Here is a 14,829-nt window from a genome sequence, read left to right on the forward strand (position 1 = left end):
GCACATACACCAACCAAGAATTATAATTTGGTCTGATACACGTTATCACAGAATTACGTGCAAAAAGGGCTCGGAGAGCTTAGAGGAGAGAGCTCAGTTCTAGGGTAGGAGAGGAGGTCAGGATTATTCACGGAGGACGAAGAGGACAATAGGCAGGTGTCCTGGGGGGAGGGAGGCTTGTGCGAAGGCAGCTTTGCTGCAGGGTTTGGAAACGTGGTGGCTGGTGGATGTGTGCTAATTCTGTTATCTTTGCGCCTGACCCCCCCCACCCCCCCATGGTGTGGTCCGGCCCATTTCTGCCGTTTCTCCCAGCTGCTGCCAATGCTACACTGCTGGCATTTGGAGGGTCTTCCCCTGTCATCGTCGTCAGCCATGGCCTGGCAGGTGCCCCTCGGCCTCACAGAGAAAGCTGGCCACCCTGGAGCCAAGTGGCAGCCGCTGGCCCGACAGCAGGTCCAGCAGGGGCCCGGCCACCTCGTCCCTCCTGCCTCCCTCATGCCCGGGACTGACTTGTCCTTGTGCACAGACATCACTTCTCAGTCTGTTGACCTGGTACACCCCAGCAGCCTCCCAACAGGCGGCCGAGAAAAATGTCTGCATTCCTGACACCCCTAAGGGGAGCAGAGGGCTCCCCTAAGGATTGCCAGGTTATGGTGTTAAGTGGGAGAGACCTACGAGCTGTGTTCCCTCATCCTCTGTATAAATGCTTAAAATCCTGACCTAAGTTGATCTCCTCTTTCCCTATTCGTGTGTGTGTGTGTGTGTGTGTGTGTGTGTGTGTGTGATAATTCATTGAAATCTCCATCGTGATTTGCTTTTGCTTTGTAATGAAATGCTCAAAGCTCAATGCAGTATTCTAAGAGCAGACTTGCCAAGGTCATGCCAAAGACATCCCTCTCCCCGTGGTGCACGGTGTGATTGCTTTGCTCTAGCATGGCGTGATCTTTGCCCATTTAGCGGCCACGATGCACTCTGTGTCCTCACATAAATGCTGTCCACTCTCAGCTCTAGGTCTCATCCCTCCCTCCTCCTTGCATACGAATTGCTGTGTTCCGGGTAGTTTTCTCTTGGCTGTGTTCACTTGGCTTGCGTTCCTTTTCTTTCTGCATCTTTCAAGTTGGTCTTCTGTTTGCGATGTTTTGATGGAATAGTTAAGCCTGTACTTGCATTTGGAACAGTTCGAACTTGGAGGTAAGACAGAGAGTAGTGGAAACACGAGGCTTCTCATCCCAGCTCTGTGGCTCCCCGGCTGTGTGACCTCGGGCAGTCTACTCAAACTTGCTGAGCTGTAACTGTGAAACGGGGCTAATGACAGCCACATCACAGCATTGCTGTGAGGATTAGAGGAGATGAAGCCTATGAAACAGCCTGCACACTGCTTGGCTCGCTGTGGCTCGTTAGCACAGGATTGCTCCCTTAGCATTCTTCACGGATGAGTGTGGCAGTGCTTCTGGAAGGCCGCCTTGGTGCAGCCTCTCATATTCCTTCCGGGGTGGGAGATGCACAGAAAGTGTGTTTCTTGCATGTTTGGATTCTGGAATGATTTATGACATAATCTATGAAAATACAGATTTCCTCCACATCAAAATGTGGCATCCCTTGAATTATACTTGAAAGTGTTAACCGTGCTCAGGGAGCCTGGGTGGCTCAGTCGGTTGAGCATCCGACTTCGGCTCAGGTCATGATCTCAGTTCGTGAGTTCGAGCCCCACGTCGGGCTCTGTGCGGACAGCTCAGAGCCTGGAGCCTGTTTCAGATTCTGTGTCTCCCTCTCTGCCCCTCCCCTGCTCGTGCTCTGTCTCTCTCTCTCTCTCTCTCAATAATAAATAAACATTAAAAAATTTTTAATAAAGTGTTAACCGTGCTTATCAAGATTAAGTTTAGATACTTTATTTTCATATGTAGCTCGTAATCGTTTTATCCACGTCGTTGAAGAAATTTCTTTCTTTGGGGTTTCATTTACTTTGTATTATTCTTATTCTTTTTTCTAACGTTCACATAGTAGCAAATGCACCAGGCTGTCACAGCCCCAAAATGTCTACCATCAGAATTGTGTTTTCAGGATTCAAGCACTGTTTAAAAAAACATCCGTGTCAGCATATGTATGGAATGGAATTATTAGTTGATGGTATTAGGCCTGATTAGTATGGAAGTGGGTTGTTACCGTCTGGCAGAGAGAGCGGGCCCTGAGAGAGTTAGACACAGTCATCTGTGTGTTACAGAGAGGAAGGGACAGCAACACTGGTCACTTTCTAAGAGAGCAGGGCCATTTATGTATTGGGTGGAAAAGCTTGGCTCCAGACAAATCTGGGCTGGCAGGACTACAGTTGGAGTTAGAAGCTGGAGCCCCAAGAAGTAGGGGGGATGCTACAGACCAACTTGATCTACTTTGCGATTTTACACAGTGTTCCTCTGTGGGCGTTGGGTGGGGTGGGGGTGTAGGGGCACACGAGCATTGCCTGGGGGCGTGTGTGAGAAATTCAAGAGTTCCGGTATCATTTCTCTTCAGCGTTGCGTGTTGTCTGCCTTATGCGCACGTCCGGCTTTCCCGTCGGGTGTGAGTGCTCTAGGACATTGCTGACTTTCTGTTTTCTTGCAAGACTTGGTTTTTCTCCCAAGTGAGTTCTCCGAGGGAGAGCTTATGATGTAGGGTTTGCTGGTCAGGCAGACATTGGTTGATGAGCCATGTCTATTGCGGCCAACGCGGGGGCGAGGACAGCGGCGGGCCCCACAATGCCAGGCAGTGGTAGGCAAGACACCCTCCAGGACGGGATCACCCGAAGATCCCCAGGGAGAGGAAAGCAGGGGCCCCTGGTGCCGAAGTGAGGTCTTCCGCCATGCCGCATCTCTTCCTTGAAATAGCAGCCTCATTCCCTTGGCTGCTTCTGGAAGCATTAATTCAGTCTGCGTTTCTGATCCGCTGCCCCCACCTTCTCTGCAGTGGGCGACTGATGCAGCACATTTTATTTGGTTTCTTTCCCTGTTTCCCTCCACGGCAGTTTCTTTTTCCATTTCCTGTTCAGCGTGTCCTTCCAGAGCTCTTGTGGATGCCTCTGCTTTCTGCATTCCCATGTTCCGAGACTGAATCACCAGAATCTCAGACCCAAAGAGACCTCAGGAATATCTTCGTCCGGTTCCCTCGTTTTACAGATAACGGAAACGAGGCCCAGGATTATTAATCAACCCGCCCACCGCTCCCAGATTGTGTGCGTGTGTTTGCGGAAGTCTGGCATTCCTTTGTGTAAGGAAATTCCGTGAACCTTTCAGTTCTTCCAAAATCGTCTTTGGGCTTATACTGTCATTCTGTTGGGTCACCTTTCAGTTTCTCTGATTTTATTCCCACAAGCCAAGTTCTTAATGTAACCCGTTTTTGTCTAGTGTAAAAAACCTGAGGCCCGTTTTTCTTTTCGATTCCACTCCTTACAGTACATCAGATGGTTATCATGGAAACACAGCAGTTGGATTCAGTTGTCTTTGTCTTTTAGGATCCCTTATTTCCTTCATTTCCCCTCCCAGCTCTTCGGCTGGACGTGTTTCTGCCGTTGTCTGTCAGTCTAACTCTTCAAGGGCATCCTACCCTTGGCTCTTGCCTTGAGTGCTACCTCGTGCAAGGTTTCTTCAGCTTGTGCAGGTGTTTGTGTCTTTTCAGTGGTCACTGGAGGACATACTCCTCTTACCAGATAATTATCTATGGTAAGAAATGTTACCTGTGATTTCTTTTTCCTCTGGTGTTCCAAGATCCTAAAACAAGTTTCATGAATTTTTCCTGTAAGGTTCTTTGTGGAAGCATTAAATGCGCATCGTCTCTTCAGGGATACAGGGCAATAACATTTCTTTTTTTTTAAATTTTTTTAAATGTTTATTTGTTTTTGAGAGAGACAGAATATGAGCGAGGTAGAGGCAGAGAGAGAAAAAGAGACACAGAATGTGAAGCAGGCTCCAGGCTCCGAGCTGTCAGCACAGAGCCCGATGCGGGGCTCGAACTCACAAACCGCGAGATCGTGACCTGAGCCCAAGTGGGACGCTTAGCCGACTGAGCCACCCAGGCGCCCAAGCAATAACATTTCTTAGAGTGAATATTGGACTTCTCAAATTTAAATCCTTGAGCGAGGTCTTCTTTCCCCTTAGGATTACATCTCTGGAAATGTATTACAAGTTTACAAGCTGATATGATTTGCTAAACAAATGTCCAGCTTCTGAGGAAGGCCCCTAAATTGTCTAGCCTGTCCACGGCAGGTTCTGTCCTTGCTGGCGGGCATCGTGGGTGCCAGAAGGCTGGTGAGCTGTGTGCCCCTAGAGTCAGACTGGGATCCGGCTTTTGAATCCCCAAATCCCCAAGTAGCAGCTTCTGGAGAGAAGGTCACTTGTGTTTGTTTTGTTTGGTTTAGTCTCTGGTGGGGAAGGAGAGGAGAGAATGTAGGAATTCTTAATTTTCTATATGTTTTGATGAGACAGAATGAAAAATTGCCCGCCTGCTTGCTTCATTTTGTTTAGATTGACCAGAGACAGCTATTTCAGTGCCCACAATTCCAGTCATGGGCACGAAAGCAGGCCCACCTGGAATAGTGGGGATTTTAAAGAGTTTTGGAAGATAGGGCTTAAGGTGAGCCATATCGAGGGCACAAGGGGATATGGCTCTGAACTGGAGCTTCTAATAAAATAGGAAATAGTGCCCTCATGCCCATTCTCCTCTGTGTTTGTTGCTTTCTGTCTGTTTGGGGACTTCTCCCAGGAGAGAAGAGTTAAAAGACCTGGCTTCTTATTAATGGTCCTTTAGTCATCGTATTTAATCACCCCGATCCTTGCAACAACTCCCATTAAGACTTTACTGCTAGATTATTAATGAGGAAGAGTACATCTGTGCGAGTAATTGTGGTCGAGGGAGGTTTAAATGCCATGACTGTAATAAACGGGAGATATAAGAATGAGCGATTGCATGAAATCATTAACTTGTAAAGTGTTTGGGAACTCTACACTCAGGTTAGTTTCTGTATAGTCACTGACCTCGGATTAACGTGCCGGGCTAGCTTACACAACCGGTTTAAGTGACCCATTGAGTTGAATACACGCAACCATTTGGATAGGTGGGTAAAACTACACCGTATCTATTTACGTATATATAGAAATACGGATGGCTAGAATGGCAGCACAAAGCCTATTTGTTTTCCATGAGAAGAGCCGAGCCGCGAGTTTTGAAAAATTCTGATTTCAGTTTTTAAAGGGGTATAGATACGAATTGGGCCTAATCATAGCCATGTGGATGACACATTTTCCAATTGTCTAATATTTTAAAGTGGTGTCTCTATGAGTTTATGTCTTATGGCGTTCCTGAACATTCTCCAGGGTGTGCTGTAATTTTCACATTATTATCTCATTCTTTGGTTTTAATAGGATTCGTAAAAGTTTTGAAGTTTTAATTTCAGTTTTTCCCACTGCTTAGAATTTGATGATATAAAATGAAAAGAGGTTTCCATAGTTGCTAACATTCACCAGATTTTGTTCCAAAGCATGGGCTTCAGTAGACTTTTGAATTAAATCTGCATTCTCCACCCAAGCCTAGTGATATAATCCAACAGTTCAAAGATAGGTATGCCATAAACAGCTATCGTTAAATAATCTAAAAAAAAAAATTAAAACATGGAAATACAATAAAACAAGAATTGATCACTTTATAGTGGAATACTCTATAAACCGTCTGCATTGGAAACATGTGGTGAGTTTTAAAACATCTGACTTCTATAATTCTAAAGTGTACAGTTGAAGGCAGAAATTTTTTTTTCTCCTTTGCACATATAGGAGAATACAGGTTAATATATTTGTGCTGTCCCAATTTGCACTCATTTGCTTATTTTCAATTTAGAAAAATCACTGTGGAGTACAAATACATAGGAATAGTCACCTCACTAAATATTTTGTCACCGAGTTCTAAAGTGTGAGCATAAAGAGAGCAACTCTGTAAAGTTTGCTAGTTTACCTGTCCAAAACAGAAGTCACATGTTAACGTAATCCCAAATAAGAGGAAGAAATTTAAAAGCACATATGTGGTATAAAAAAGTAACGAGGCCTTTAATTCTTCAAGATCATTTTAATTTTTAAGGTATGTCAGTTTATCTGAGCGGCATTATACTAAGTGTGTAACAGTTATAGGAGCTGAAAGGTACCAGCGGTTTGCGATGTAATGTCGGCACAGTCTCATTTAACTTGTTAACTGAAGTCATGCAGGCCTTCCGTATAGGGGGCAATTGAACTCTTAACCATCACACAAAATGCTGGCTATAGATGATACTGTTTTAACTGGAATAATTTACTTTATTTTCTGGGTTGCCTAGAAAGTTAGTTATGTGTATATAAACAATGCTATAATAGCCTGCTGGGGGAAATAGAGCAGTGTTTTCTGAGTACTGAAAAGGCTAGTTCAGTTTCTTATTGTTTTTTAAACGTTTTTTTCAGGGGTGGCTGGGTGGCTCAGTCGGTTAAGCGTCCAACTTCAGCTCAGGTCATGATCTCATGGCTCGTGAGTTGGAGCCCCGCGTCGGGCTCTGTGCTGACAGCTCAGAGCCTGGAGCCTGCTTCGGATCCTGTGTCTCCCTCTCTCTCTCTGCCCTCCCCCTAACCCCCCGCTCATGCTCTGATTCTCTCTCTCTCAAAAATAAACATTAAACAAATTTTTTTTTGTTTTTTTCATATGTTACAAAACCCTCTTGAAACATGTAGAACAAGAACCTTTTCATAAATACTGACAACAAATGTGTCCCGTTGCTAGATTGTGATGTCCCTGTCACTGTAGAATTTTGTTCATAATCTCGGTTTTCTTTCCATCTCCATGCATTCCTCTTGCAAAGCCAATTGTGTTTTCTAAAAGTTATATTTTCGTTGAGGTAAAGAAGAAAGGACGCTCAGGAAGCCTCTACGAGTCTTAGAGTAACGTTGCCGCATGGAATTTCTGAGCCTCGTCTGTGAGCTCGGGCCTTTCCCCTGCGTGGCCCGCCCTGAGGCCTGGCCCTTTGGAAACAGCATCCAAAGCCTCCCTGCGGGAGGGGGTCTGGAGGAATCACACTGCTTAGTGAAAAGCAAAACACATGGAAGGGACTGGGCTCCAGCGTGCGGCGCCTCCAGCAGGGCTCCTGGAAACTTCTTCCTGCGGTGGCCCCATTACCATAAGGAGATCCCGTGGCCTAGACCACGGGGCGAGTCATTTCACATTTGGGCCTCCCTGTCCCACATAGTTAATGGGAGAAGTTGTGTTCGCCGTTTCCTAGACTGCATCCCAGGAGTGAGAGGTGATGATGTGGACTTTATGTCAGCAAACCCCATGGTTCCTGGAGCGCCTCCTCTGTGCCAGGCGTGTTCTGGGGCTGGATTTGTGATAGCCCTGCCTCCAGATGCTGTTTACTAACCCGCCTTACAGATGAAGTTGCGAGACTCGGAGAGGTTAAGTGAGTAGTTGTAAGTGTCCCGCAGCTAGTGAAGGACGAAGCTGGGATCTGCGTGGGCCTTTGATTCCACAGCTGGGCTGTTCACCACCATGCAAGCTCCCTATACTCTGCTGAGGTGATGTGTATGTGTTCCTTTTTAAAAAAAATTTTTTTTTTAATATTTATTATTTTTGAGAGAGAGAGACAGAGCGTGCGTGGGGGACGGGGAGAGAGAGAGAGGAGACACAGAATCCGAAGCAGGCTCCAGGCTCCGAGCTGTCAGCACAGAACCCGACGTGGGGCTCGAACCCACGAACCATGAAATCATGACCTGAGCCAAAGTCGGATGCTCAACCGACTGAGCCACCCAGCGCCCCTGTGTGTGTTCCTAATCCAACAAAAGCCATCGTATTCTAGGTTCGATAGGTCTATAAAGCAGGAATGGAGTAGTGCATAAGTCATGTTTCCAAAAGGAAAAAGAAGTGTTTTAGTTTGTGAATAAAATGTCTGTCAGGTGATAGGATTTCCTGAGGAAAAGAAAGCTTAATTTGAATTCATTTTTCACTGAGGGTGGGGGGGGGGGTGGGGGAGAGGGGAAAGTGGGTGATGGGCTTTGAGGAGGGCACCTGGGAGGAGCATCGGGCCAATTTGACGATAAATTATAGTAAAAAAAAAAAAAATTAATTAAAACAATGAATTCGGTTTTCATGGTTTCTTTCTCTTTTTTTTTTTATAGAGTTGGAAGTTCAGTATGCAGGTTTTGTACTCTGGTCCATTTTATTAAGTAAAAGAAAAAAACCAAAAAAAAAAAAAAAAAAAGCTCACCATAATTTGTTGAGAAAATTTACTTAATCACAGCAAACCCAAACCAGACATTTTTAGCCAGTAGTAATCTTGTCTGTGTGGAGAATATTTATCATACGGATGGAAGTAAAGCCTAAAATAGCTGGTAATGTCTTTAACACACTATTTTTATTTCGTCAGTCTCAACAGAGATGAAAGAAATCACACGCGGCCTTGTCCCCCAGCGCAGAAGCACAGAGAGGGTAGGGGTTGCCGGTGTTTTCTGACGAATGTGCCTCTGGTTTCCGTGTGGACTGAAGCGAAGGGCTGTCTGTGGGCAGGGAGCCTCTCCTGGCGCCCCGGTGGGGTAACCCAGCCAAGGGGGGAGCCACAGAGTACTTCCCATTCCCCACAGTTCACTTTGTCCCTATAAACACGGCGTCAGCCTTCCCAAGTTTCCCCATCGCCCCCCAGGTTGACAGAGGCGTCGTTTTTTTCTTTTGGCTTTTCCCCGTCGGATTTCACGAAAAGCATGTCCAATGAGGTGACGCTGTGTCACAGACCCTTCCGGTGCCCGGAAGAGCACCTGTCTGGAGTGCAGGCCCCGTGTGGTTTCCCGTGGGTTCTAAGCCTTCAGTGCATTCAAAAGTGGGGAAGCCGGCCTTCCACTGGCCGCTTCACCTTGTCACATTCTCTCCGTCTGTCCCTTCCTTTGCTCTCCTGACTTCCTCCATAGAGAGGAGCCCAGGGCTGCTGCCCGTGAGCTCAGAGCACCAAGTGGCGTCCCAGGCGTGGCAAGGGGAAAAGGACATCTGTACTTTGGTTGTGCCTGGTTCGCTGTCCTCTGGGTCTGAGTGCGAATGTCAGAAACGGAAGGACGTCGGACGCCTTCCTGGGTTGTACTGCGTTAAGCCTGTGCACGGACACGGGTTGGTCGGGTTGTTTCCTTATTCATGTGAGGTGCCGGCGGGGGGGGGGGGGGGCAAGAGCAAGGGGGACAGTTTGAAAGATCGCTCTGTGTTTGTTCTGTAAAAGTACCGTCTAGGAAGGTATTGGTTTGAAAAACTTGAGTGCAGTGGTGACAAGGGCAGAGAGGCTCTCGGATCCTGTCGCCTTGTTTCTCCAGGGGACAGCTTGTATGCCTGGGGTGTGCTCACGGTTTGGGGGAGTGACGCATCCCTTGTTTCGGGTCACGGCTGCTGCCCACGAGACACATGGAGGACCCTGCAGGAGCCCCGGGTTGTGGGGTGAAACGGGGCTTAGAGTCTCCTAAATCTCAGGTGAAGGGAGGGGTACAGCACATTTGTGAAAATGTGGAAGCTTTCGGCTTCGGGAACGTAGGAGTGTCAGCTTTTCTCTTGGTAGCCATGTGCCCGAGAACGTGGCTTTTTAAGCTGGGTGTGCGCGGGGAGGGTCTTCTGAGTTCCAGGAGGTGGGAGGGCTTCAACATTTGTTTCCACTTCTTTGTATTCAGGAAGACTCAAGTCACACCGAAAGCCTTCTGTCTTAAAAGGCGGACTGGGAATTAACTGCATCAGAACTGCCCCGAGGGCCTGTTAAAAATGCCTATTTCCAGACTTTCTGGATCCGAATTTTAAAGGATTGGGGATTGGAAATTTGCATTTTAAAGAAGCATCCCAGGTGATTCCTCTGTAAGCCTGAAGTTTGAGAGGCACTCTTACAGAGTAATAAACGAGCACTACTGCGGTTGTCGGTTGTCGAGAAGGTTGGTCTACACGGCAAGTACTTTATAAAACACAGTAAAGGTGGAGCAGTTATGTGAACTTTTGGCTTCAGCTGAGGCTCTCCCCGCCATGACGGTCCGCATCCTACTTGCTGTGATAAAAATGGGAACAACTCACAGCCTTGGTTGTCCTTTGTCTGTTAGACTCATTGAAATCATTTGGCATATGAAAAAATCTAAGGAGAAAACATTTGCGATCTTTCACACTTTACTCACCGTGAGGAACAATTAGAACGTAGTTAGAGTTCTACTCTAACTACCTGTGTCCCGATGGTCAAAATGGGCTAAAGTCAGTATTTTCTCTTCAGAGGTATATCGCGTAGCAGTTGAACATTGCTTCAAATGCAGAAAGTAGCTGTTTTGCAAAAAAGACTCATTTGTTGTTTGTGTGTTTGTTTGAACAGGAAAAACTAACCCAAGAGTGTGTATTCAGAGAACAGTTTGAAGAAAACTGGTATAACACCTACTCTTCGAATCTCTACAAACACGTGGACACTGGAAGGCGATACTACGTTGCGTTAAACAAAGACGGGACCCCCAGAGAAGGAACCAGGACTAAACGGCACCAGAAATTCACACATTTTTTACCCAGACCAGTGGACCCCGACAAAGTACCCGAACTATATAAGGATATTCTAAGCCAAAGTTGACAAAGACAATTTCTTCACTTGAGCCCTTAAAAAAAGCAACCACTATAAAGGTTTCACGCGGTGGGTTCTTCTCGATTAGCTGGGGGGTCACCCCAGCTCCACTGTTGCCAAACTTTGCCGCATGCATGATGTCCGATGGAGGCTTGGACGGGAACATGCTGATTCTGTTCTGCACTTACAGGCTGGTCCTCCCGGAGGCCGGCCGCTGCCCACTTGCTCGATTTCTTGTGCGAGGAGGAGAGGGAGACTGAGCGGGGGTGCGAGTGTGTGCGTGGATGAGTAGCAGGGGGAATTGAAGAGAGAGGCAGAGAGGACAACGGCCTGATGCATGCTGGGATTTAGACGCGCTTTTACATTTTTGATCAGTTGTACTTCATCCTGTATCCGCACAGCCATACTTCGACTCATCAGGATTGGGGCTGGTGGCCTTTGCAAGGGCACGCTGCGTTTTCAGAGGTGTGGAGGGTGCAGTCTTACTTCAGAGACTTTTTCAGTTAATGCTCGCTGGTGCCATCCCAGTGAATCGAAAGCAAAGACCTCTTAGGCAAAAAACAAAAAAACAAAAAAACAGATACAAAACAAAACAAAAAAAAAGTTAAATTTATTTATAGAAATTCCAAAGGCAACATTTTATTTATTTTATATATTTATTTATTATATAGAGTTTATTTTTAATGAAATATGTACAGGCCAGATAGGCATTTTGGAAGCTTTAGGCTCTGTAAGCATTAAATGGCAAAGTCCGCTACGAACCTGTGGTAAATTCATGCAAGTAAATAACGGTGCATGGATGTGAGAAATTCTAATGACCCTAATGTACTAAAGGCGACAATCTCTTTTGTGCCCGTATTATTGTAAACTTATGCACATCATTCATGACACTGAGTATTCACTCTTCAGACTGCTTGTTTCATAGCTTATCCCAGAGGATTAAAGAAAAACTGGGTCTCAAACTTTTATTCTGTGTCTGTAATATTTCCTCTCTCATTAAGTGACTTATTCCATCATTGTAACTTCACGGTTGGAAGATATAAGGGTTGGTATATATCCTACGTGTTTAAATCTATTGCAGAATATACCAAAGCTAAACAATAACTCTGCTTTTGTCTTAGTTGATCTCCAGGACAACAGGTCTAACATCAAACATTGTACTGATTTAGATCCTCAAAAACGGGGGAAAAAAAAAAGAAAGCCTACACAGAACAGATTTTTTTTTTTTTTTAAAGGGACAAGAGTCAGATTAAACAAGGATAATTCTTGGAGAATTTTATTCGTGCACTTGGCTATCAAACATGAAATGATACGAGTACCAGGGGGGGTCACTGTAAGATCTTTTATAGAAAATTGCTTTCGGTGTGAACCGTCCTAATACATGGTAATAGAATCCTTCAAGTAAAACTTGCAAAACGAAACTAATAAATCTTCATCCGTAATGACAATGAGGGGGAAAATATTTTACTTGTTGACTGTGTTTTGTTTTTAAAAATGGTCTTCACAAGCGCTCAATTTTTTTAGAGGGGAGGTTACTATATAGAATATCTTTTACGAGGCTTTTATAACATTTTATGCTGAAAAGCGTAAGAATACATATTTCTTTAGTAGCAATAATTTTGGAACTTGCCCTTGGGCAAGGAAGACTATTTCTTACTATATACTAAGGAGAAAAGAGCCAAATTCTTAAAGCAATATTTAAGAAAAAGGAATTTATAACAAATTCTCATACCACATATAACACTTTGTAGCGTTATGTTGGGACATGGAAAGTGACAGTTAAAAAATGCGTTGGGATTTATGTAACTAATTTTAAAATTGAGTATTCCGACTTTGTTTTGCTCTGATGCACATTCTTTATGGAAAATAAAAGTATGTCCCTGTCGAGTGAAAGCTGTTTTCCAGTAGAAGTGCATGACGTGTTGCCACGAGCACACGTGGCCCTTCTGTGGTCCAGGTTTGAGCGGGTAGCAGAACCCTCCTGCTGATGTGCATTAAGGAAAAACCAAGTCTAACATTTGGAATGAACAAATATTTGGGGGGGGGCGGAGGGGACAGAAGCAGTGTAAAATAGTTGATTTATGATAAACTCAGAACGTCCTCTTCATGTCTTGTTTTGTTTTTCTCTCTAAACGGAAACTGCATTTAATTCCAAGATGTAATATTCTTATTTATTACTCAACCCGTGGCTGCTGCTGAAATGTGCACATATTCAGGCTTTAGTTTTCCCAAAAGGCATTTAATATTTTTGGCTGAAAACATTAAACAAACATCTGACCACAGGGAAGAATCAAGTTTGTAGGATGTCACCGGTACAATACTTAGCACCGAAGAGATTGATTTTAGGAGGTAGCCAAAAGTGGTCTTAAAGTAGCCTGAGATGCTAGGTATTTGGCCTAAAAGAAAGCAACCAATTTGTGGAAAAAGACTAAACTCTCCATGTATTCCTACAAAATGCTACTTTAACGTCTACTTTTGGAGTCACTTTGTTTTGGTAGCTTTTTCTTTTCTTTTTTTTAAGAAAAAAAAAATGTTACATGCTTTTGGCAATGGATACAATAAACTGTAATGGTCTGTAAATAAATAAACATTGGCTTATGCAATTTATGTAAATAAGTGTTCTGGGAGAGTAGATGGCTCAGGGTTTGGGCGTGGGCATCGTCCTGTGGGGCTTCAGAGCAGTGGGTTTGCATCCGGTTCTTGTCGTAAGAGACCCAAAGCCCATCGGACGGCTGCTCCGAGCCACTGTGCAGTGGGTGGTTCCAGTTTTCAGAAACAGATGCTCAGATGGCCAAACCACGACCTTACTGGTGGCAACGCTTGCACCTTGGTCAGAGACTTAATGGGCACGGGCCGAACCACCCTCCCATCTGTCATGTGAATGTCCCCAGGCAGTGTGAAGGGCATGCCAGGTCAGTGTTGGGGAACCTGTCCCTGCCAGGTCCTGTTTTGTAGAGAAACGAATGGCTTTAGTTTACGTGTTTTCCTTCTATCTCATCTCATTAACACTACAACATTGTGTCATTTACTTGATCATCTGTAATTGTATGTAAATACATACAGGATTATGTAATTTGTGTAAATACATAATTACAGACTTTTGAAAACTGGTATTTTTTACTCGATGTCCATTTCGGGGCTGCTTCAGATTATGTGCCTACACGAACCGATGGAATTTTAAAAACATGCTCTCCTTGCTCTTCCGGCTGTTGCGTGTGTATTGAGGGGATGGGGGCGTGGGGGGTGGAGGGGGAGGAACAAACACATCCAGATGTCTTTTCTTTTCCGTAGGCGTGAGATGAAGAGGCGAGCAATCTGGGAGAAAGATTTATGAACTTGCAGCGGGCGAAGCACAGCGCGTGCACACATTTTCGTGGATGGCTGAACGGACAAAGGCGTATTGTTCGAGGTCAAATTCTGTTTGCTGCATCATTTGACCTTGAAACGTGCTGAACTGAGATCCACCGTTTGGTCACTCGCGCGAAAGGGCAGTGAAATCGTGTGGGTGGGAGAACGCGCCAGATGGATTGCAAAGACGCGTTAACCACCGAGCCCCTCTCGGGTGTGTGTGTGTGCGTGGGTTATGTACTCCACGTGACGCCCTGTGTGTCCACAGAGTTTCCCATTTGCAAACTGCTATTACACTGTTAAAAGTGGAACGGGCAGGGATCGTGGGAATCCACTGTGCCTACCTCCTTCGATGTATAGCCCCGAATTCCGGGATTCAGGTTCGCGGCATGGCCCCGGCCACGGCAGGTGTGGTTACCAAGGCGTGAACGGTGGCCGAGGGTGTGATTTCTACCTTTTCCTTGCAGGGTGCTTTGGTGGCTGCTTTCTCTTAGGTCTTTAGGAGAATCCCCCCCGCCCCGCTCCAGTTTTATTAGGATAAAATGGATACGCATCACTGTAGACGTATGAGGGGTCCAGCGTGGTGGGTTTTTGTTTCCACGTCTATCGTGAAATGATCACCACCATCGGGGTTCCTTGCCATCCATCCTCTAGAAGACTTCCCAGTGTAACGTTGTCTTCACCGGAGAGGAACGTGTGGACAGGAGAAGTAGCCTCTTGTATCATTTTCTTTGGAAAGGAAGCGCAAGCGAGTATCCTCCATGTGTGTTCTCCCTCTTGCTTCCAGCCAGCATAGGCACCCAGTGGGGAGACAGTTGGCTGTCGGGTCAGATGATTGTTGTGACGGCCACCAGGGATGCACGTGAAACACCAAAGGGAGGTCTCTGCTGGTCTGGTTA

The 14,829-nt window shown here is 45.6% G+C and overlaps 1 protein-coding gene across 2 annotated transcripts in view; it reads left to right on the forward strand.

Annotated features, from left to right (window-relative positions):
* FGF9 (fibroblast growth factor 9) overlaps positions 1–13,793 on the forward strand; it is a 94,954-nt gene extending 81,161 nt beyond the window's left edge. Inside the window, exon 6 of one of the 2 annotated variants that reach the window (XR_008292038.1) lies at positions 10,346–10,376. Coding sequence is in view for 1 of the 2 variants with exons in the window: in XM_015077768.3 (XP_014933254.1) it covers positions 10,346–10,591 (246 nt within the window). In the remaining variant the exon portion in view is untranslated. Of the gene's footprint in view, positions 1–10,345 lie in introns of both variants that reach the window. The other variant, XM_015077768.3, reaches the window with a different exon arrangement.
* The last annotated feature ends 1,036 nt before the right edge of the window (positions 13,794–14,829 follow it).

The sequence above is a fragment of the Acinonyx jubatus genome, chromosome A1 (assembly GCF_027475565.1).
Source record: "Acinonyx jubatus isolate Ajub_Pintada_27869175 chromosome A1, VMU_Ajub_asm_v1.0, whole genome shotgun sequence".
Lineage (NCBI taxonomy): Eukaryota > Metazoa > Chordata > Mammalia > Carnivora > Felidae > Acinonyx > Acinonyx jubatus.